Genomic DNA, 24,025 nt, shown 5'->3' with positions numbered 1-24,025 from the left:
GGCTGCATCCCCAGAGTGCTGGGATGGGTCCTGCGCTGCCTGCAGGACCCAAGAGAGGATGGCTGCAGCATGGGCAACGCCAGGGCATTGCTTAAAGGAGGAAAAAAGCACACTTGGACTCTTGTTTTTACTTCATGGAAACTTTATAAACACTTGAAGTAATCTACGCTTTTACATGACAAAACGGCTGCGATGGCTGATGTCTGGGGCCGGCCGCGCTGCATGGGGTGAATCCCGCGTTCCCGGCTGCGTCTGTAGCACCGGCAGCAGGGATGGTGCCCCGCAGCCCTCCACCAGCACAGCCAAGCACCCTGCCACCACTCCACCACTGGTCCCCACTGCTCCGGGAGGAGTTAAAACCAGCACAGACACACGTGTGACAAACGACTTTAAAAGCACACAACGAAATACGTTTCTAAGAAGCTGCTTCCTTCCATTGTTCACAACATCAGAGCTAAAACCACATGCCCTCGGATTTCTGCCTTCCCACGGACCCCAGCTCTGTCCCGTGAGTCCACGCTGGGCAGCGAGCACGAGGCTGACCTAACCTGAGCAGCGCAGGGATGTAACATCCACTGTGGCCACTGGGATGGGGACCGCGGGTGCCAGCACTGCGCAGCACCCACCTGTCCGTGGAAGTCCCAGCACTTCCCACACTGACAGCCTCGAGGGATCCTCAAAGCACAGCCCCGGGAGAGGATGGCATTTTGGGAAACGTTGGCCTTCTGTGGAGCAACTGGCCTGACACGTCTGGGACAGTCACTCCAAGAGCTGATGAAGGCGCCAAAGGGCAGGCTTGGGCACCAGTGCCTGCATGCAGCAGGAGACCAGGGGCTGACTGGGTGCTGCAGGCAGGCGGGTCAGCAGAAAGGGCTCACCATGGCTTTGAAAAGCCCTGAGACACCGGTGCATGTGATACAGCCCAGGTGTTGACATCACTGGTTTGCAGGTTTGGTTTTTTTGTTTTGTTTTGTTTTGTGTGGTGTTTTTTTTTTTTGAAAGCCACTTTTATGTGCCGCTGTTCAAAGCAGGAGCACGGGAGCGAGCAGCTGGGGCACTGCCAAAGGCCAAGGGAGCGGAAGCACTATTGACATGACATGTGTGTGTCCAGCAAACGCCAGAACGACGCTTGGCAACAGAGCAGGAGGTCGCTGGACGACACACAAGGCAAGTGGCAGGAGATGGCACGGGAAGGACCACGGCAGCCTTCCGCCAGCAAACCTGTGCCGGGCAGGACACAAAGCGTGCTCGAGAGGATGGAGCACCCGGGAAGCAGCTAACGCGGATGTTTGGCCGCTGGTTCGGGAATGCTCCCAGCACCCAAGGGAAATCATTCAAAACAGGGAAGCTGCCTTTGGGCTGATGAGAGGAAGCAGGGAAGCCAGTCATTGCCTATTTACAGGGAAATGCTACAGCTCAGGAACTGAGCCCTGGCGTCAGCTGGAACCACAAATAAGCCTCTACTGTATAATGGGGGAACTAGGGGTGGTCCTGGCTAGGAGAGACCTTCCAGACCAAAGGGCACCATCTACACGGCCGCTGCTGAGGAAGAGACTGGACATCTCTTGGATTGGAAATTAATGTAACAAGCAAACAAGAAACTGAGTGCCTCTTAGAAAAATGGTGGCATTTGACCCATATTCAGTGAGTTTCAGTTCCTTGCCACCTCTGGGCTGGCCCACCAGAATAACCCCAGGACAGAGATGACTTGGTGGGCCCAGGGGAAGCAGATCTGGTGGGAGAGCGGCTCAGGCAGGAGGAGAAGGAGGAGGAGGGCACAGCCACATCTGCCAGTGTGGTTTCCCAGGACAGGGGCAGGCTGCCACCAGGGAGGAGATGAAGAGATGTCCTGCGGAGCTAAGCATGATGGTCCCCCCAGTTCCTGTCCTGCCTGCCTTAGCCCAAGCAGTGTTCCAGCAACATACACTGCTCTCCTACACACTGAAAAACACACTACAGCTTACTGAGCAAGGAAAACATAACAAAAAGGAAGGAGCTTCTCATGTTTTTATGGCAAGGCGGGGGCTGACCCAAGCTCCGGTCATTCTGCCCTTGCATCCAAGCACGGGGAGTCAGCCCCTTGAGTTTTAACTCTAATGTCTGTCCAAGGTCACCCTTGCCAAGGCGCATTTCCCAAAAAGTGAGAGGGTAAACAACCACTGCCATCCCCTGCTGGCCCTTCCACAGCCCATTGGTGCTCACCCAGCCCTGCAAACGCTGGCGGTCCCCTGCAAGGGCACACATGGGCATCCTTCACAGCCTGCATGGATGGAGTGGCAGAAGGGCTGGGAACAGTTCAACACAAACAAGTGGGTAGGGTCTTCTCTCCATCGTTATCTCCCTCTCTTCTAATTTCTTGAGCCACTTATGACAGCATGCTCTGAAATTATCGTCCTGTAAGATAGTTGTTCTCCAGGGGCACTGGAACTGGAAAAGTCTTAGCTGTGACACGTCCATTTCACAAGCACAGAAAATCTCCTGGGTCTAGCTGGGCTGAGGTGGTTACAAAGTCTGGAAGAAGAAAATCAGCATTCTCTATGTGGCAGTGTAAATTCAACAGCAATGGCAACGCCACAACCAGAGCGAGCCCAGATCTCGGCACCACAATTTGCACAGCACTCCTGTTTACCCTGAGCACTGCAGTGAGGAGGCTCAGGAAGGGCAGACCAGGTTGATTCACTCCACCCTCCCAACAGAGAGCGTAGCCCACCTCCAGTTGTCATCTTCCCTTCTGCAAGGGTCTCCTACAGGAGGGAAATTTCTCCTCATCTGTCTTTTGAGAGTCCCATTGCCTCTACTGGACTCCCACTGCCCTTAGTTTACATTACGGGTGTGCTTTTGGTTTATTATTTGGTTTATCATCATAAACACGTACCTTTAGCCTCAGCTCTCATCACCTGGGATCCTGCCTTGTGGTGATGAAGAACTGTATATAAGGGAGTAGAAGAAAACAGAAAATGAATGCAATAAGCAAGTTCAAACTCAGATCCACAAATGTAAATAGAGGGGGGGGCAACAGTCAGGTCAAGGATAGATTTTTCAATATAACAAGTGAACTCACTGTCAACAGCAACAGACGACATTTATCACTTAAGTGCAAACCTCCTCACACTTTTGGCAGAGGTCTGTTAAAAGCGGGAAGCTGAAGCTTGAATGGGCAGATATTACTAAAATTGAAAGCTGCTGCCACAAAGCACAGTGCTTGCAATTCAAAGCCCTGCCATCCCAGCCAAGCCTGAAGGCTTCAGTGTCTGAGCTATCGCTCTACCACTCTGTATCTCTCTGTGGTGGAGCTATGCTGGCACAATCATTGTGTGTAGAACTGTCCACTCTGTGGTCTTGCATCTCTGAGCAGCTGCTGTGATCTAACCAGCCCTGTCCTCTCTCCCATGATCTTATCTCTGCTCTTTGCAAAGGCTGAGAAGGAAGTACAAGGTGCACTACGCTGACTTAGATCCAGACGCATGATAAAAGGAATCCATAGGTATGTTTATTACTCAGTAGATTCACATCCATCAAGTCTGTGTCTGGTTCACATTTTACACTTTGTGCTCTTTGTTTAGCTGAGACCCACCTTCTATCCGAGAGTACGAGGCAAGAAAGTCTGGGGCTGGGGTTTCCTGAGCTGACTCGCTCTGCCCCAGAGGGAGCACCTTCCGCAGCATGGCTGCTCCTAGTTACATGCCACTTCCTTCCCCATGCCAGGCTTACCTGCTTTTTCTCCGGGAAGCTGTCTCAAAGAACTTCGTCCTAGAGGCCACCCTGTGAAGAGAACAAGAGAGGTCGCTCCAGTGACCCAATAAGCCAATTTCCTAATTAGATCTCTGTGCCAGGGAAGCAGCATCAGAAGACACCGAAGACACTCACCGTGGAATAACGTCTTTTCTGCTGAGGCAGCAGCTGCGCTGCTCGTGCTGCCAGCTCTGCTCCCCTTCACCTTCACACCGCCCTGGCCAGGCAGCCCTTTAGCTAGACTGCTTATTGCCATGCTCCTCCTTATAATCCCACGTGCTGGTTTATAAACCGGCATCCATCACTTTTTATGGCCCCTCCTTCAGTTTTTACGTGCTTTGTATTTAGCTTCCAACTGTCCTCATAGAAAAAAAAGTTCTAACAAGGCGTTCAGGAGAGCAAAGGCCAGGCTGGCTCCTGCCCTGCCGGCGCGGAGCTGAACTCGCAGCACCTTTGTTGGACCAAGGGGTGAATGTGCAGGACTTGGATCAGCTGCTCAGCGTGGCTTTCCTGGGGGCTCCCCGCAGAGGACGTGCTGCTGGGGTGCTGCCCTGCAGGGATGGCAGGGGAACAAAATGCACATGTCTGCTGGATGTGCAGCTGCTGCAGCAAGCCCCACGGCATCACCCAGGTTACAGCATCCCCACCAACCCGTCCTGGCTGCTGGACTGAGATCCTTCTGTATTTAGTCATCCTTTTTTGTTTCGTATTGTTTTGGTTTTTTTTTCACTCCCATTGAAGGCAGCAGGGTTTCTGTCTCTTTAAAACCTGAAAGAAATCTGATGATGACGCTAAACTCTACCCAATTTCCTTAAGAGAGATCCAAGATGGATTTTGTCCTTCCCTGGGAAGCGTCTCATTTGAGAGACTTGCTCAGAGCCAGGCAGGGAGGAGGTCTCCAGCTTCACTGACACAAGAAATAGCAGAGAAGGTGACGGAACAAAGCTCAGCCCCAGGGCTGTATTTGACAAGGTTCAGAGCTTTGTTTTTCCTGCATGTTTGCCTTTGCTATGGCCACGCTGTCCTCCCAGGCCATGCCCCCTGCACCGCTTTCCAATGAGGCATTCAAACCCTGCACCGGTGTCGAAGGGGACATTCGTGAGCTCCAGCCATTGTACGCCACTGGCACTGGAAACCAACGTGGTATTTCTCCTCCTCCTCCAAAATTCCCGGTAGGTGACACCAGCTCCTCCTCCTGCTGCCTGGGCTGACTTTGTCCCCCCACAAGCTCCCCAAGCACCCAGGTGCCGGCAGCTCCCTCAGGCCGAGCTGCCCACCCCAGGTACCACACGCCCACTGAGGGCGGCTGACTTACACGGATGAAGGCACCTCTTCTGCTGTTCCTGCTATCAGATCCGGTCTCTGCTCCAGCCTCGGAGGGACAGGTGTCCTACACGGTGGGTCCGGAGGTCTCACGGGGGGACGCATTATCACGGGCTTATCGCCATGGGATCGTGCCTTGGGGACACAGTCATACTCGCCTGCAAGGTTCAAGATTACAAACCCTGAGTACAAAGGTTTGGTGGAGGGCTAGATGTTTGTGAAGAGGCATTAAACAAGTCAGTGGGCTTAGTTCTGTCTGCCTGCCCCAACATCCTCTCTCTGACAGTGGCCAATAGCCAGAATTTAGGGAAAGCATTCCAGGAAAAGGCAGTTCCCATTCTGCCTGCCCCAGCACAGCCTTGCTGGCACTAGGAAGATGGGCTGATGCTGGGCCCTGTGATGACAAACTTGATAGAGCTGCTGACTGCAAAGGCGATACTGCCTGAGAACAACAAGAGTTCTTAAACAAAACCTGTGCAGTGCCGCTCTCCAAAAGCGAGAGGAATGGCACAAACTGGGATCCCTGTCGTCCAGGCCACCACTTCTCCAAGCTTTTCTCTTGGGCGGTGGCTCTACCTATCCTCTCCCCTGGCTTTCTGCGCTGCTTGTAGGCATTCCTGCCTCGGCTGCTTTTCTTCCCCAAGATCCAAGCAACCATGTTATTCACTTAACTCCTGAAGACTTTCAAGGGTTAACTGAATAAGGAGTAAGTGTCAGACTTTACCTGACACCCCTGGTGACCCCACACCTTCCCTCCAGGGCGCATTTCTGCAGGACAGCAATCCTTTGTGATCTGTCTGGCCATTTATATGGCTCAAAACCATCTTAAGGGCTGGGGCCCTGCCCTTCCGATTTAGACATTTCCACTGTCAGAGAGTCCTGTTTCTGATTAGAAATAAGCCAAAGATGTTTTTCTGTTTGTCGAGATAATTAATTGCTGCAACTACTTAACCAAGGCTTTGTCAGCCCCTTAGTAACAGGACCTTATTATACCCTGGTGTGCCAGCTCAAACACCAGTCCTTAACCAGCTCCCTTCCGTACTCATATTTGCAAATTCTGATCCTAAATTTTCTCCTTGGCAAGCTGTACAACTTGAATTTCTCACTAAAAGGCCTGTTTTCTAATCCTTCAGCCTCTTCTTGGTTTCTCCAGTTTTTCAAGTTTGTCCCCACAGTGTGCACATTAAAAGCTCGATACAGCATTCTAGCACTGATTTGCAAGTATAAACAGAGATATAATATAACTTTATTACTGCTTCAGCGTTCTTCTATGTACACGCTCAAGGACCAGCTTTATTATGCTGTGGCTCCAGGATGTGCTGTCAGCACACTATCTGCGGTAATGCAAACCCATAAAACTCAGAAGCACTAACTGCAGTGCTGTATAAGCCAACTTTAAAAGCTACCTCATTCTTCCAAAAGCAGATTTCCACCTATCATTTATGCAACATATTTAAATTAAGCCAGTAGTGCCAGTCAGATGAACGTGATGTTTGCACTACCCCGCCGGGCCGTTCTCCTTTCTCTCCATTGCACGCGGGAGTCATTTGTCAAGAATGCAGCCTGGTTTTTATTTTCTAAATATAGAACTGTGAAGCTGCCAGGGTATGACAGGGCCTGAAAAGCACCAGGAAGTGCACAGGAAAAGCTGGCAAACTGCAGAAAGCAATACATCTTTTATTATGACCATAGTCCTGTGTGTTTTATAAAACTCAGCACCAAATACCTGCTGTGACAGCCAAGCGCACTGTCCTGCAAACAGCTCCCTGGTGTTGCAGGGGAAAGTATCTACACGCACGCAGATACACAAACACCCTTCCACCACTGAAACAGACAATGCCAGCTCAGATCTGGCCCCAAACTAATTATTTCCATCCGTAATAAATTTCTGTATAAAGCTTATCAGAATGCAAATGATAATCATCATTTGCCATTTTCCGTGTCTCTGCTGAGGAGAGTGCTGACAACTCAAGAGTGCTCATAGCTGGTTAGACTGGGTAGAAACTGCTTCAGGTTTAATGGTCTTTATGTTACTACTCAAGCTTGAATTTTATGAGTCCACTGAGCTGGACTGGGCTCAGCACAAGCAGAGGCACAGCTACCAGAACAAAAGCCTGCTTCACCTGGCGCCGGTGGCATCTGCCTGGCTCAGCAGGGGACAGGCAGCACCAGCATGGGCACCAGGCTCTGTAAGCTGTGCCAAAGCCCCGCAGCAGCCACCCCCCGGTAAGCAACAGACCAAAATCACCCACTGTCTGAAGTAAAACAGGGCAACTCAGGAGGCCAAGGCCTGATCAAACCCTTGGGCTGCTGGCCCGTGCCCACACCTCAAGCTATTCTGGTCTCCCAACCCCTTCTGCTGAACTACATCAAGAGGACTCAAGGCGAGAAGCCTACCACCCGCCCCCACCATCCCAGTGCATGATGCTGGCTCCGGCACCTTGAGCTTGCCCCGGGAGAACGGCACACCAGCCTCGCTTCGGCTGGGACCATAGCACGAGCCACGGCCTCGGGTGCATGCTCACCCTCTCTGCCATAGATCCCTGGCCGGGGAGCTGGTCTCTTGGCCTGGAGCATGGTGGTCCTCAGGGCAGGGCTGGCCACCACCCCGTTGGCAGCCTTGCTGGCCAGCTTCACTCCTCCATCCTGCAGCTTGGCCACCAGCTTCCCAACCTCCACCTCGGCACGTGGGTCGGGTCGGCCTTCGGCAGGGGGACGCCCTGGCTCATCCCCCCCTGGTCGGGGCGTAGGCAGGCGGCTGCGGTGCAGCGGCTTGGGGGCCTCCACACCGATGCTGCTGCCATTGGGGGTCTGGCTGTGCCGGTCTGCTGCGGAGCCAAAGGGACAGCCATTGGGTTAGGAAGCAGTGTGGAGGTGTGGTGGTCTCTGCCCCGCAGCAGTGCAGAGCTCTCCCCGAGATCTGCACAGCTCCTGCGGTACTGAGAGACAAGCATGCTTGCAACAGGGGATCGACAGACCCCCACCCTGAGCAAAACACAGACTGTGAGTGGCTCACGCAAATGCTGAGGAATAAAGAAAACTGAAACAACGCTGAATATAATGGAATACACTTAGGGGTTTCTTTTAAATTTTCAGTACTCTTGCTCATGAGAAGTTGTGTACCATGCTTTTATGTCCCTCCAAAACCCATTCATCTCATCCCTCTCGCTGTGCTAGAGGCACAGGATGCAGAAGCGCTGCTATGAAACTGACTGCACCCTGCAGCCTTGTCAAACACTAATGCTTCTGCTCCTAGTTTGGAGAAACATTTAAATGCAAGGCCATCTCTGACTACAAGAGAAGCCTTGTGATTTAAAAAGCAAATTGAGACAATCCTGTTTTGCTGGTGCCAAAAAGTACACTTGTAGTATTAAGCCTAAAACATCACCAAAGCTCTGAAAATGAAAATTTCACCTCTTTGGAGATGATGTGATCTAGGGCACATCTTGCAACAACAATTACAGCAAATTGGGTGCAGAGAGAAACACAATTTTAAACTGATGTGCCCTTCAACATGGTAATAAGGGCCTTAGCATTTCCTTACAATCAAACGAACTTATCAGCAGAGTTGTACTTGGTCTAGAAAATACTGCCACTGGGTCCCGACAAAGCGCTTCAGTGCTCTCAGCAGCTGAGCCAGCCCTGCAGACCCTCTCAGGACTGGTGAGCTCTGGTGGTACAGGACTCTAGCAGCACACAGCCATCCCCAGCCTAAGCACACTGCTCCTGTCCCACCAACTCTGCTGTATTTGCAACACTTTGCATTTTTGCCTCTGAAGCTACCAAGTCTTCCCACTGGGCTCCTCATATGCAAGAACCAGTCTTAGTTTAGCTAATGGAGCTGCAAGTAACAGCAAACAAAAAAATCCCCTGGAATTTGAGTTGTGAGATGGTGCAACCTATGTGTGAGTAGATTTTCGCTTTCCTATCTCACCAAACAACAGATCTCGCTGACTGCCATGTTCAATGCCTGGGAAATGCAATCCTGCTGTCGTTACCTCCATTGTTCCCGCAAAGGTGTTAAAAGAAACAGGAGGGGTGAGAGGCAGGTAAGGCATCAGTGAACAGCTGGACTGACCTCCACTGTCTTCCACAGAAGCACCAAAGAAGACGGGTCTTTCCCTCAAAGGACGTTTGGAAATGGTGATGGGTTTGTGCCGCCGGGCAGCCACCCTAGGAGGGGGCACCGGGGGGGCGGTGGTGTCTTCTGGGGGCCCGGAGTAGATCTGTAAAGGCAGACAAGTTTAGACAACCCCCTCATCCCACCAGGCCGAAGAACACTCTCAGAGGCTCGCCTTGTTAACCTGTGTCATGAAAAGGTACCCCGCAGCAGAGCATGGAGTTCAGAGGCTGAGCCACGCCAGGAGCGCAGCCCCAGCCCCCGCACAGCCAGAGGCTGCCCACTGCCTTTGCCAAGGGCTCCCTGCTCCTCTGCTTGCCAGCAAGTACTGAAGCTGTCTGTGGCCCAAGCCACCGCCAACTGACCCGGAAGGGCTGGAAAAGCCAGGGCTGCTCCACACCATCCCAGCCAGCCGTGGCCCAGCTCCTGCAGCCCTGCTGCAGAGGGATGGACGGTGCACACCAGCCACTCTCAGGGTCCACAGCACCCGGGAAAGCCCCAACTGCTGAGGCTAGAGAGGGGCTGAAGCAGGGCTGATGCTTTAGTTATGGCTCTTAGAGACACGTCCTGCTGTGGGCTTTCCTAGACACAGGCTGTCTGCTCTGCAGCACGCACACCCACAGCGGAACTGCAGCACTAAACTAATTAATGCACAAAATCACAAATACAGACAAATGTGTAGAAGCAAATTATCCTGGAGCAGACAAAGTAAGCTCTTAAGCTGACAGTTTCTGAGAAACATCAACTTTTCCACACCAGCGAGGCGATACAATCTACAGAAAGCGCCCGCATTGTTTTAGATTTAACACTATAAAACCCTTCAGCTCTTGGCTTACGATGAAGTGTGTGGCACGAGGAAATTATCTTGGATGAAATACTGGCATAAAAACAATGTTACTAAGAAATTTTATCTCCTTTTCTCACTGGTCATATAGCACCTATTTTGGTTGGGTTTAATTTAGAGGTTCTTATTTATGTCAGTGTTTTTTTTAAGAGTTGAGAAAGAATTAAGCTTCCCCAGCAGTCTCTTAAAGATCTGAAATACCACATTAAGGACCAAACCCAACCGCTCCTGTGTTTTTCCCAAGGATATTAATTGAATTTATATCAGGCTTTAATGAGTGAGTTACTATAGATGGGGTGGCACAAGTTGCCGGGATCTGAGGCTGCGCTGCCCGTCCTGGGAGAATGTGGAGCCGGTCCCTCCGGGCTGTTGGCAGAAGACGGCTCAAGCCCAGAGGATGGGAGCTGGTGCCAGACCCATGGACAAGCAGAGTCACTGTTCCCTCGATGCATGCTTTGTTATGGAAGAACAATATTATCAAGTTACCCAGAAAAATTTCAAAATGAAGAAATCTAACATTCTGATTTGATTAAGTATGCCATTTTTGTAATTCAAACCAAAAGCATATTCCTTCTTCTCCCAGCCAAAGAGCAGTTCTGAGAAACCAAGATGGGGGATGAGAGAGACAAACACGCCCCCACTCTAACCTTTTTGATCTCACAGCCCAGGGAGCGCGTACCAGAGTGAGGGTGGGCACTGACAGCCGGGCTCCCCACACTTCCCTCACCTGGGCAGCACAGGGGCAAGGTCAGACTTGAACTGCACCCAGCCTGGTCTGCCCAGGGTCTCACTCAGCAGGCTCAGTACAAATACCAAGCACTGGCACTCGGGCTTTGCTCCTGACTTAGTCTGCCCTACTCTGCACGAAGAGAGGAGGTTCAGGGCAAAGGCCCAGGTGAGCTCCAAACCCCAGCCTGGTCATTTCAGCTGCTTTTCTCTCCCGATTCGGTGACACCGTGGCTGCTGATGCTTAGTGCCAACAGAAGCTCTGTCCTTTGCAGGGGCACTACATTCTCTCCACTCCAGAATACAAGATACGGTGTGTTCCCCCTGCCTGGATTCAGAGGAATTTGCTGTGGCATTGACAGCCCATGATTTAAAAGCAGCAGCTCATATATTATTAAAATAGCAAAGGATTACTTGTAGCAGGGCAATTTTTTTGAAACATCAACCTCATTCCAATATATTGACAAGAATCAAAAAATGTTTTTTCAGGAAAAAGAAGTGTTAAGTTCCCCACAGACACTTACACAGGCACCACAGAATGCTGTTTTCGCAAGATGCTTTTCAACATCTGAAAATCATGCTAAACTGCACCAAAACTATTCTTTTTAAGACATGGGTGCAGCCTCTGCTTTGCTTCTGCCTTCTAAACGAAAATCCAAGATAAACAACTTGAAGGTACAAAGATATTGACATATTTAGAAGGTCTGTACAGTGAAGAAGGTGTTTCCACAGAGATCAACTTATTTAATTCAACCATGGCACTGAAACATAAGCTGGGGAAACAGTAATTACTCACAAAGACTTAATGAATCGTTACTTTGCCCTTAAGAGTCTTCATATTACACCATATAAACTATATCTCTCTCTTCCTTCAGACTCATTTGAAATGTTTGCTCATGTATGAGCTGAAGACACTTTAAGCTCTGATGCTGAACTTACAAGCCCAATCTAATAATGTTACTAACTTAACCTTATCACTGAAGAAATTAAAAGCAAGCAAAGAGATGTCTGGCTTAATTAAAGATTTAATTCCAGCTCTTAGAGGTGTCAGTGTAACGGTGTGTTGACTCAGCCTGCACCGCAGGCTGTATGAGTGGGGAGGACACAGGGTCAGTCTGGAGCAAGTTGTGCGAGGATCCCAACACACAAATGATTTGCTGTTTTGCTGCCGGAATTATTAAAAGCGTTTGCAGAGACCTACAAAGAAACTGGCTTGTGATTTTTCACGAGCTTCTTGTCTGGGTACTCAAAAGTCTCTCTGAGCTCTTCCATCTCATTTCTCTGTTTCAATCCTCGGTACCACAACTGACTCCCACACCACCCATCTGGTCCCTGTTTGGTTGCTCCGACTCCACATCCACTTTTGCAAGAACCCTGCTCTTTCAGCTTCAGCCTCCTCTTCCTTTCCCAAAAGGGGAGCTTCACATCTGCACGTCTGCTGCCCTGCCTGCTGGGAGCACTACCCCATCCTCCCTACAGCAAGCACCATACAGCAAGGATGGCTTCAGAATTTCCCCTTCTGTAAGCCATAAGAGCTTGTTTGGACAGTGTAATGTAAAGAATTGCAAAAACCTCAAGGACCAAATTCACTCCTTTGAACCCAGAGTGGTTATCAGGAAAGCAACCTGGTCCCTGGTGTGCTGATCTGAATGCAATCACTGCTCAAGTTTTTAAATATCAACATACAGCTCTACGAGCCTCCATCCACGCTGCAAACCCTAAGCCATTATATCAGATATCATGAGGAGAAAGCACTGATACAGAAGGCAGGGGAATATTCTGCTTTCCATCAGGTGCCAAAACACCACACGACAAAAAGCTGTTGCCTACCCAGCACCCGCCGCAGCAGGCTGTGCACCTAGGCAATGCTCTTGGACCCAAACATTCAGCAAAGATCCCATGAAAGGCAAATGCTGCTGGAGCCTGGCCAGGGCGCACTGCCCTGTGCAGAGCAGTGCCCCAACACAACAGCGCAAGTCTTCTCCAACAGCTCCACCCCAGGCAGCAGCTCTCCTCCCCAGGCCCACCCACTCCATCCAACATCTGGATCTGAACAGATCCCATGTGCAGCTGAACTATTTTCATCAACCTTTCAATACTTGTCTGCTTTGGGATTTCTTCCCCTGTATTAATAGCTATCTAAGGTCTCATCTTGGATTGTGTCCGCTGAAACCAGTTATGCTCTGGTCTAGCTCCTGTCTCCAGCAAAGGAAAGTGTAAAGTCCTATTGTGTCCAGGCATAGAATAGGCCTTTTTTTCAATAAAAAGAAAAGCAAAAAACCCCCAGACTCAGGGTTTCCTTCAGAACTAGCTAAAGGCAACAGTGGGGATCACACCTGCTACGCTTTTTGTTTCCTTCCGAAGCATTTCAGAACAGCATACTAGGTAAAACACCCCATTGCCTAAGGAGACTTCAGAAAAAAAAGCCAGAGCTCTACATTGTTGCCACAGCAACAGTTTGCACGAACACGATGGAGCAGCCAGGAGCTGCGTGGAGGCGCTTCCGGGGCTCCACCTGTACCTTCCCGAAGTGCTCAATGAGGATCTCCACCACTATGTTTTGGAACTTGATGTTCATCATCGCTGCCACGGTGTCCTCCTGTGCTCGCATGAGAGTTGGTCCAAATATCACCCCCATGTTAGATGGTGACATCAGATTCTCTCGGCTGTGCTCACATATGCTGTGGAGAGGCGGGAAAGAAGGGAATTGGTTTTGGTTTGGTTTGGGTTTTTTCAAACAACTTATTCCAGGCAATAAAAAATAATCCAGTAAGAATCAGTCACTCAATTTTCTTCATTTTGTCTCAGCAGAATTTGTTTCCCAGCCCTACCAGAGACAGAACATGTCTCTAGCTATGACGTGCAGCTTTGGCTAGGACAACTGTTTGGGAAAGCAACATGCTGACGTCATTTTTATTTGAGCCCTTCCCACTCCTAGCTCCTTTTTAAACTCTGCAATCAAAAGTCATCTGTGCAACACATACACGAAAGGAATCATTTAAATTGGAATATCCTATTTATCAAGAACTGACTTTTGGCTTCAATTTTCCCTCTCTCTGAAGTAGCAATTAGAAAGAGAAGCATCACTTAATGAAGTGGGTAGCAAGGACAACCCTACCATTTGTACAGTCCAAACGTAAATTCCTAGGGGTACTATGGTGGGTACAATTTTGCAAACCTGCCATAAAAAAAGGCTTGTTCTGCCGATTCCATTATTCTCCTTACTTTGCCTTTAGAGAAAAATGTCTGCTTACTTGACGAGGTGTTGTATGAGGAGCTCTAACATCTCTCTGTTCTTGTCAGGTAGTTTATAGACCAGTGCATGAATGGCTCCCAGCCTGTAATCCAGGTTCTCAGATTCTGGAAAGAAGTAACACAAAGAAAAGTTTGTGCCCACCACTTTCGAAGTAAATACAGTAGAGACATATAAAGCCAAAGAAAATCTGTGGGAACTGTTCCTTCTGCAGTGTAGGGCTGGCTGGCCAAATCCAGTGGCAGGGAGCAGAAGGAAAGGGAGATTACATAGCAACAGGGCAACCATTGTGAGGAACAAAATGAAGCGGTAAGAGGGAGAAATGAAGCTTGAAAGGGAGCTCAGGGTCACACTCTGCTGCTGAGCACAGCCAGGGAAACAGGCTGGGCACGGCCAGGTACTCTCCTTTGCATCCTCACCCTGCACACTAGGACACCTGGGGAACATGTGGCCTTTCTGCTGGGTACCTTATCAGCCCAGGTAGCTGTAACACTGAACAACGTGGTAAAATGTCCTTCAGGGAAAAAAATTGCATCCCTGACCCAAAGAGGTCACCCTTAGAAGCATAAATAATCAAGAAACAATAAAATACTCCGTGTGAAAAGAATAGGGTGGGATCTTGGTAGCTGGGAAGCTTAATGGTGCAAGTGTCTGAGGGAGGGTAGGGAAGGGATTAGGATTTTGCACATACCCAGCCATCATTGGTTTAACCAGTTCCGAAACTTATAAATCTTGGGCTTGAGGACAATCAGTAGGCGATGGAAAACTTTCCTTTCCAAGAAAGAACAAGTGCTATTTACTCCCTAGAGGTCCGAACTGAGGAGAGGCAGGCGCTCTCCCACCCTCCTATTGATTTCAAGGAGGCATGGTAGCGTGAAGGTTGCTTCAATCTAAAGCATTTCTGTGTATGCCATACATTTCCAAATGCCAGTACTCTCATGCTGAGGGAGATGACCAGCTCCCTGTATGCCTCCAGTCTCCATCTCAGCATGCTGGCTCTCAACATGCTCTGAGGATGCAGCCAGTTCAGAATTATTATGGCTTTCATGTGCTGGTAGACACTTTGGATTCAACAGCCCAAGACAAATTTCACAACCCAAAGGGAGCACCTACAGCACATTCCATTCCCTTGCAAGTTTTAAAATAAATATATTAATACTATCGAGAAACAATTCTTCTGGGGCACCTGTGCTAATTTCAGGTTAGTTGACATCCCCTGGCTCTCCAGACCCTCCAAGAGCATGAAACCCTGTTAGACGGAAGAGCACTGCTATAGCAAGGGAAAGAAAAGGAAATACCACTGCGTCCCTTGCACAATTAAGCACTCAGAAGAGAGGGTCACTCCTCTTTCCGCAGGGGGAAGTGGCCAGACACCCTGGTGTCATGCTGGCAGAGTTCTGTCAAGTGATTTTGGTGTACGCTGGGTGGGGAGGGTAGGACTAGGGACCACCGGCAGGGCAGCTGCGGGACTTACTGGCAGCCAGGACCAACTCTTTGTGGAGCTTGTAGGTCATGACGGGTTCAGACAGGTTCCTGCAGTAACCAGAAAGAAAACTGAGCTCTGGCAGGGCAGCACGACCCATTCACGACTGATCTTCAAGGACCGATGGGCAAATCTGCTTGCCCTCCAGCACCACCGGTTCCTGGTGGCATCTCCACCCCAGACAGTATTATTTAAACAGCTTTCCCCATAGCATGTGGGGTTTCTACAACAGGCATGTTTTCCAAAAAAAAGAAAAAAAAAAAAGAAAAACGGAAAAAACCCCCAACATTCCTCTTCCCAAAGCCTTTGCCACTTCTTTGCCCTTTTCCACAGCCAGATGTCAGCATCTGGCAGTTCACTCTGCTTTTCACCTTGATCAGCCCCGAGCTCCTTTGCCCACTCGGGGCAGGTGCGACCTGCAGTGCTACCTGAGATAAAACTTCAGTGAGCTGGTAATCGTCTTGATGTCCCAGTCGCCGCTTTGGAGATCCACGTCCCCTGGACATTTTGGATCTGGAGGAAGAGCAAAATGGCTTTAAAACAAGGTCCATTTTGAGGTAGTTAATAAACAGCATGCTCTCAGGGAGGGTATGCTCTCAAGACAAATGAAACTACAGCAGCACATGAAGAAGCTGCTGATTCTCACGGCCGGGAAAAGCAGAACAGTATCAGCACCAGCATTTTGGAAAGGCTGAGGAGCAGCTAATTAGGGACAAAGGAAGAAGCAGAAGGTAACACTTAAGCAGTGGTGAAAAGTTAGTGAGGGCAAATTCTCTATAGTTTGTTTTTTCCCAGCACAGCCTAGACTGGCAGAATCGACATGTTTCAACAGATCCAGGACAAGCTTTCTGATATCCAAAGTAATCTAAGTGTCCGGCTCCAACTCCTCCCTTGCAGCTACACCCCTAAAGGCTGTTCTGGAAACATGCCCTCTCCTGCAGGGATAGGAGGCAGCTCAGAGGAGGAGGCAAAGCAGCGTGGAAGGATACTTTGCTCCTGCCTACCCTCGCCAAACAACCACATCATTTCTGTGGTGTGACAAAGTAAAGGACATGGTCAGAGGATTAGGGGCAGCTGGACTAAAGAAATAAACTGCATGGTTTATTTTAAAAATGAAACAGGATTAGCGACAAAAAAAATAATTGGGAAAAAAAAAAAATCTATCTCCTTAGGGAAGTTCAGGATGAAATCCTTCTGCAGTGGCTATTTTTGTGCTGTGGACTTTCCATCTGAGTTTGTACACAGTGGGATGGCAAGTGGTTAACCAGACCAATGCGTATAAATAAAACAAAAAGCCACTCACTGGTGGGGTTCAGAGAAGAAAACCACAAAGCTACTCACAGGGAGGGTGAGAATCAAGATGCAATAAAATGTAGGCTGAGTAATTAGTCATCAAGCAAGTGTAACCGGATAGCTGTCTGAAGCTGTGGGAATATACCCATGGGAATTGGGTACAGCTATAGGTCAGCACAAACCAGCCATTCTAATAAACAACAACAATAGTAAAAGCAATAGTAAACAATAGTAAAAAACAACAGTAAAAGCCTTCGAACATGACATTAGTATCAGATGCCTGTGCAAGGAGCTGGTGCAAGCCCAAGGCACACAGGTATTGACGTAAACATACGTTCCGCCCCAGCCCCTTGGGCAGGGACAGCGAGAACAGCTCAGGCTTCAGGCAGGTGGGAGACGGACCCTCGGGCTCACTGGAGGGGCTCGCAGCCTGCCCTGGCCCACACCTGCCACGGGGCAGGGGCACACTGGCTTCAGCCAGGTCCCAGCCAGGGAGCAACGCTGCTGAGCCCCAGAGCCTGCTGCAGGGAGTTTAACTGTTCCTCCTACAGAGACTACCCACCAATTCACACGCTTGTCTGAAACGCATGATTCAGTGCACAGAAAGGCTTACAACAGAAATGCAAACATTAATGTACACATTGCATACAGCAAGGTATCCCAGTCCTTCTGAGTGAAAACCTTGAGCCAGGGTAACGGCCTCACTGCAGAGGCCACTTTTCCAGTACAGCTTTCTGTGATACCTCCTGAGGAAAAGGGTCCCCCTGAGCTCATCTGTGGGGGCTGATTTAGGAGGTGGCTGATTTAGGAGGTGGCTGTGCTGGACCCGTGGGACAAGGCACCTCCTCACGAACAACATCAGCTGGGCAAGCTCCCTGTCAGCAGCACTGCAGGAGGGGCTGCAGGCAGGAGACGAGAGGGCGAGGGCTCATCTCTCCTTGGCCAACGTCCCGCACCCTGGGCCTGTGGCAGGGACGTGTCCCCAGGATGCCAAAATGGATGAATATTTTTAGCACATGATGGGAGAAGGCTTGTCTCCACTGCTCTAGGGTCACTGCCTCACTTTATCTCGCTGCTGCTTGTGGAACTTAAAATGCAAGTCTTACCACAAACACATAAATGCAGTTTCAAGGGAGCTGGCTGCAGCAAAAACCCCAGAAAAGGGAAAGATGTGCCTCTGAGGGTCCACAGGGACCAAAACCGACACTGGACATTTCTCACTGTGAAACCCAGTCCTCTCTGTCCCTCCTAAACAATACAAATCCAGGACAATCTAGTTGCACGGAATAATGAATTCTTACCAAAAAAGGCATTCAGCAACTTCTGCACCTGAATGTTGCTGCCAACAGTCCGGTAGATGCCCTCCGTAGTGATCCCTGGGCAGGAGAAAGCCGCAGCGTTAGCCCGCGGTCGAGCCCAAGCAGAGGAAAAGCCACAAGCCCCATCTAGTGGAAGCCTCTCCCGGCTGTTGGCTCTGCCGAAACGCCCTTGGCCCAGGACACTCCGGGCTGCACCCAGCAAGGGGCTGCTGCTGGACGGGGTAGTGGCCAGGCCACCGCTGGACACGAGGCTGGCAAGCCCTCCCTGCCCAAACACACCACTTCTGGAAACTGCATTGCTTTAACACAAATTTGTTCAAATTGTCACAGAAGGCAAACACATGTAAGCAGACTCTTTGAAAGTATTAACCACTGTTAGGAAAGGCAACTGCTGTATCTGTTCGAGGGTCTCGTTATCCGGCTCCTCCCCACCCCAGGGGGCTTGGCTGGCCACATTCCCCAAAGCTCTAGAGATGAAACCAGCTGCCTTTCTCTGAGGCAGCCGGGGGATCCAGCCGTTCTGGGGGATGCAGCCATTCTGGGGCGATTTATTTTCGTCCTGTAGCCCATGCTGGCAATGAGCACTGGTACGGGCTGGGCAAGGGTGAGGTAGCATCCACCAGCCTGGTTCTGCTCTGCTGCTTTTAATAAAAGGGGTCAGAAGAACCCTGTACCCCCATTAACACATGCCTGTCCCCCCAGTACAGAGAGACTTCCAGACCTGTTCTGCTTCTGCTTAACAAGGAGTTTTCTCAGAGCCAAAGATGAGGAACTGATGAATGAAAACAGCATAAACGTGGAAATCCAATCCTAACCAGAACTTGGTATAACATTCTGGACTGTAAAGGAGCACTGCTCCTCTGACACATGTTCTTCAATTAAAAGTCAAACTAACTAAAAGTCAACAAACACCACTATACTGCAGAAAATACAATATAATTCAAGGCCAAGGGAAGCAGCACCAGGACAGCGGCACCTCCTCGTGCCCGGGCGAGCACCTCACCTTTCGTTTCCACTGCGTTGATGCACTTCCGTACAAACTTGAAGCCAACCTCATTCAGCTCCACTGTTTCAAACAAGAGAAGCAGGGTTAGCTGCCCGAGCCCCAGCACAGGGCTTCCCTGTGGGGAATGACTGGGAAAGCCCCAGACCCTGCTCGGCACACACAGCTGCAGTGCCCCAGCATACATCTGCACCATGTACATCCCTCCATGTAAACACAGGCATTCTTTAAATCCTGACAAGGAGTTATTAGTTCCATATGTTCTTCATTTTCCCTTGAATTTATTTTGAGTTACAGCACTGCTCCTTACCCTCTATCTTTAATGATAAAAGCATAAATTAGAGTCCTGCCACATGTGAATTTCTGTCTGATAAGGAGATGATGATTAATCATTTCCAGAGCACTGCAAAACCTGCAGTTAAAGCTCTTCCACATCACAGGATCGTGTAATTTCTGCTTATCTACTTGACTAGATCAAAACCAATACAGTTTGATATGCTGAGTAAAGCACAACACAGGTTTTTGTTCCAGCCAATTAAGCACAGACTATCCCTGTGCCTCTCTTGCAGGCATCATGAAGCAGGTAGAAAGTCGGGATTTTTTTCTATACACATAGTTCAACTTCTGTAACCACACTACTACTTCTGTGAATTTTTCCTGGATATCTAATTTTTCCTAAATGACCACGCTGTTGTTAGTTTGGAACTTTTTGAGTTTTGGTTATTTGGGGTGAGTGGGGGTGTTTGGTTTTTTGTTTATCTTTTTAACATAAACCAACATTTTGCTGGAAAAACCAGCCACAGGACACATCTGGACCAACTCCAGTCACAGCACAGGCCACGTTGCCCAGTCCTCTGAAACCACTGTATTTTCAGCAAGTCATTTATAATGGTTCTCTCTTCTCTGAGCAACAGCGATGAAAAGCTCAGACATGTCTTAGATCTGACACAAGAATGAGTAAAGACACCATTAAGCACAGATCCACTTGGTACTTGGTACTGAGTGGCAGAATGTGACTTGAAGCCTTTCTAGCTTTAATCTGTTAAACATAGAGTGTATTTACTCTGTGAAACACCAAGTTCTTTCTGGGTGTGTAATGCAAACGTAGTCAAATAACAGGTTTCATGCTTATGTCTCTGATAATGCCACCTCTACACTCATTAAAGTCAGCTAATTAAAGTGTTGATAAAAGTAAGCTCTAAGATACAGAATGTGAGTTTTCACCCAGCTAACAAAGCCCCAGCATCTTCCACAGCTCAGCCACTGCAGTGCACGCTCAGCCTGCCCTGGGGCTGCAGGGGCAGCGGGTTGGGTACACCCGGCTTGTGAAAGGGGAGACACAGGACAAGAAGGTCGGATGAGAGCTCCAGGGAACTAATTGCCACCTCTATTTTCCTCTCATAATCTTTATTAAAGGAAATGTCCTCAAAATCTCTCACTGATCTTTTTTCCCCTCTGTTATTTTGGGGTTTAGAGGTGTAAACTGAACTCCACATCCTGTTAGTTCTTGCTAAATAAAAACTGCACATTGCAATTGATAACTTTTACCATTTGCAACTCATTCTTATCTGGCCTCAGTATCAGACACTGGGATGAAAACGAAACAAGTTACACCGCCACTGTGGAGGGAGAACACAGCCTATTTAGCAGAAATCGAGGACGAGTGTCTGTGCAAGGAAATATGCTGCCCGACCTCCGGACAGCTTCGGCAGTTCAGAGGAACAGCAACAGAAACGACTCACTTTCCTCCTGTTTTGTGATGGGACTGTGGTAGATCTGAAAAAGGGGAGGGAATGGAGGAGGAAGAAACAAAAACATAATGCAACGTGATTCGATGTTTATTTCCAAAAGAAAATGCAGCACCCCATTAATCACTCAAAGCCAGTCACAAGCAGTAAGACAATGTCCCAAAGAAACATCATTTTATAATTACGCAAGATACCATTATCTACACAATGAGTTTCTGTTGACTTCCTACATTTCACTGGAGCACCTATTTCTACAAAAGAGGTCTCAAAAGTGGAACAGGAAACTTTGTTTGTCCTTTAGGTGCCCTGTAAAAAAGGCAGCTGGACAGTCTGGCACACAAGGGCTGGGGCTTTTTTGTTTGTTTGCTTGCTTTTAACAATTCAAGTGTCAAGACATTCCTTCATCCCATACAAAAATACATCTTGTATTTTTTTATTAATAATAAACAGCAGGTGCCCTTCTTGATAGAAAATCAAAAGTACTTCATATATAATAACACATCATGTGAACCGAGTGAGCCCCAGGCATCTCCTAAGTGACTGGCTGCCCAGCACGAGCACAGGACCCTCCACACTATCCCACCTCCTTTCCTCTTTAAACAAGTAGGAGAACAGTGCTGCGGAGAGTGCCTGTGTCCCACCTCCCCATCAGCAGCCACAGAGCCCTGCGCAGCCCAGCAGGCACACTCACTGCCCACCCTCTTCACCGAGCCCACGAGGGAAAGGCAGCTTGCCAGAGACAAGGGGAGCTGTCAGGAATTGGTTTTCCCACACTGCACCTCACACTGTCTCTTTAGAGGAAATTTGGTAAAATGTAGGAGCCTGGGCTTTGCTCAGGCTGCAGGAAGGAAACACCAGCAGGCACAGCAAGGGGGGTGAACACCACCGCAGGGTGGCTGCTCCCACAGGCTGGACTTTCCAACTGCTGCTCAGAGCAGGGACAGACAAAAAAATAATCTTCCACAGGTGGAAGAACAGGTTGTGAGCAACACAAACATGGAGCGTTCCAGACTTGGTAAGGCCGCAGTCCTCCAGCAGCCTGGCACAACTAGGGAACATACCAGAGCTTTAAAGGGGGAAAACAACATCCCCGTTGCAAGTTGTGCCACAAGCAGAAGAGTACAAAACCCCATTTCAGACGTGCAGTGGCTGAACTGATGCCTGACTTATGAGTAAGCCACAGCACGGAGGTGACACCCATAAGAAGGAGCTCCCCCGTGGCTGTGTCACTGCTCTTCCCCAGGACCCACCAGCAGAGGACACTGCTCGGCAGCATATTCACGGCTGGGCATCAGCTGCTTAAGCACTTACCGGTTCCTTCCCGTCCATGGCTTCCATCCACAACCGTCGATTGGCTTCTGAGAGTGCTTGCAGTGTGATGGTCCCAGACCTGCGCAGAGTTCACCCACAGGCAGGCGGGAAAATGAAGCAAAAGTTGTTCTTAATAAACAGCAAAGAGCAATTTCATCCAGGTTTACAGGGTTTGGAGGCCACTGGAATACCAAGCGCCTCACCTTTCATTAGTTTCAATGTCAAAACAAAACCTTTTGTCTATAGAGTCTGTCTTTCTCCTTACACAGGATTTCAGCGTCAGGTCTAAAGTGCCCTAGGAGAGAAAATGAAAGCCAAGGTTAGAGGAAAGAAGCACAGGAGAATATGTCAGGTTCCTCAGCACCTTTAGGCTGCAGCCCAGCACGGCACTGCCCCTCAAGCACCAGGCTCCCGGCAGGTGCCAATCTGATAGCATTGGTACCAGGAGCACAGACAGGCCTTCCCACCATCAACAAAGACAGAGATCAAAGCTTTGTGAGCCAGGCTTCCTCTCCTCAGCCACAAATGTTCTGACTTCATGGTACTACCCTGCAAACATGTGCTAAATATCTCAGCAACAAGCAATACACCTCCGCAGAGCTGGACACTGCTATAAACAAACCTCACGAGGCAGTCACTTGGTCTTTGAGGCCAGGACCAGGTTTGTCTGTTATCCGACACACTTTGGTCCTAATTTTCCTCAGGGCTGATCAGCGCTACCAATTATCCATAGCATTCATGGTCCAAACACCTTTACACAAAATATCTTGTAGAAAAAGAATGTTAACTGACCAAATCTAGGGTAAATGCACTCTGATGAAAGGCCAGCACCATGGGGCTGAGCTCTGGCTCTTTGTGTTTGTGCCCCTTAATAAAGGGGCATTAACTGACTCTACAGCAGAGTCAAAGTGTAACGTGATCGTGAGATCTCTATGACTTTGCAGAAACTCTGAAGAGATGCTCAGGAGTGCTTACAACCAAGCAGACCCTAGGGCTGCAAACCTGGAACGTGTTCATCACCCTGACTGTCACTGCTGCTGCATCTGCAACACCTCTGATAGAAGCAGACCAAGCAGATCCAGGACAGCCCAGCAGCAAGGACAGCCTCCTCCAAGGTTACATCCAGCTTACCATGATGGTAACCTCCTCCTTTGTGTGCTGGTTGTTTGGGGTTTTTGAAGCTGTGTCCTGAAGGTGCAGAGTACCAGACTGCAGGAGTTTGGGAAGGGGACTAATTTACACTTTTACAAACCCCTACCCTGTATTAATTTGCCTTACTAGACATGTTTACAGCATAGATAACAATAGATCTCTCCAGTCAGTGTTTTGGACATTTCTTTGCCAAGGGCTTACAAAAATACATTTTATTTAATTGCTGCAGTGTGCAGAGAGCTGCCAAAGAACAGACCATGAGATCACGAACTGGAGAACAGCACGCCTGACTGGGAAGTCCCTAGGGGATGTCACTCCATGGCAGAGGAGGGAGGGTGGACTCAGCTGGATGCACTTGCTGTACTCCATCATCCACGCCTGCATTCTACCCCTCCTTTGTCATGACGAGGAACTGCAGGGAACTCCCAGGCACACTGGTGAAAACCAAAGCATTTTGTGAAGGAAGCAGTTCCCTACATCATTGCCTTACTGCCGTTTAGAGCTGAAACCACTGCCCTCTCCTCCTCTCCTCTAACACCAGTCCCACTCACATGCAACCAGTTCTGAGAACAGGAATCAAAATCACAAATCAGTGACTGTGTGAACATGCAAAGGCAGAGAAATACTGCTTTTGGAAGCACCCGCCTAATAACGAGTAATTCAAGTACTTGCAATCACTGCCAGAGGCCTACGTGCAAACCAGGCTGCAGGTTCAATG

General features: G+C 49.2%; 1 protein-coding gene across 1 annotated transcript in view; it reads right to left on the bottom strand.

Moving 5' to 3' along the window:
* Positions 1 to 209: 209 nt before the first annotated feature.
* The window catches only part of OPHN1 (oligophrenin 1), a 63,612-nt gene continuing 39,796 nt past the window's right edge, over positions 210 to 24,025 (bottom strand). The window contains exons 10-24 of the mRNA XM_086470441.1: positions 22,359 to 22,450; positions 22,156 to 22,234; positions 20,839 to 20,872; positions 19,097 to 19,159; positions 18,076 to 18,150; positions 15,910 to 15,994; positions 15,473 to 15,531; positions 14,000 to 14,105; positions 13,267 to 13,426; positions 9,134 to 9,281; positions 7,581 to 7,883; positions 5,048 to 5,213; positions 3,712 to 3,762; positions 2,876 to 2,926; positions 210 to 2,511 (exon numbers count right to left, since the gene is read on the bottom strand). Of these exons, the coding sequence (XP_086326567.1) occupies positions 2,884 to 2,926; positions 3,712 to 3,762; positions 5,048 to 5,213; positions 7,581 to 7,883; positions 9,134 to 9,281; positions 13,267 to 13,426; positions 14,000 to 14,105; positions 15,473 to 15,531; positions 15,910 to 15,994; positions 18,076 to 18,150; positions 19,097 to 19,159; positions 20,839 to 20,872; positions 22,156 to 22,234; positions 22,359 to 22,450 (1,464 nt within the window). The 3' untranslated portion in view covers positions 210 to 2,511; positions 2,876 to 2,883. The remainder of the gene's footprint in view (positions 2,512 to 2,875; positions 2,927 to 3,711; positions 3,763 to 5,047; positions 5,214 to 7,580; positions 7,884 to 9,133; positions 9,282 to 13,266; positions 13,427 to 13,999; positions 14,106 to 15,472; positions 15,532 to 15,909; positions 15,995 to 18,075; positions 18,151 to 19,096; positions 19,160 to 20,838; positions 20,873 to 22,155; positions 22,235 to 22,358; positions 22,451 to 24,025) is intronic.

The sequence above is a fragment of the Leptosomus discolor genome, chromosome 9 (genome assembly GCF_034619465.1).
Source record: "Leptosomus discolor isolate bLepDis1 chromosome 9, bLepDis1.hap2, whole genome shotgun sequence".
Classification (NCBI taxonomy): domain Eukaryota; kingdom Metazoa; phylum Chordata; class Aves; order Leptosomiformes; family Leptosomidae; genus Leptosomus; species Leptosomus discolor.
This window is presented reverse-complemented; position numbering and strand designations above follow the sequence as displayed.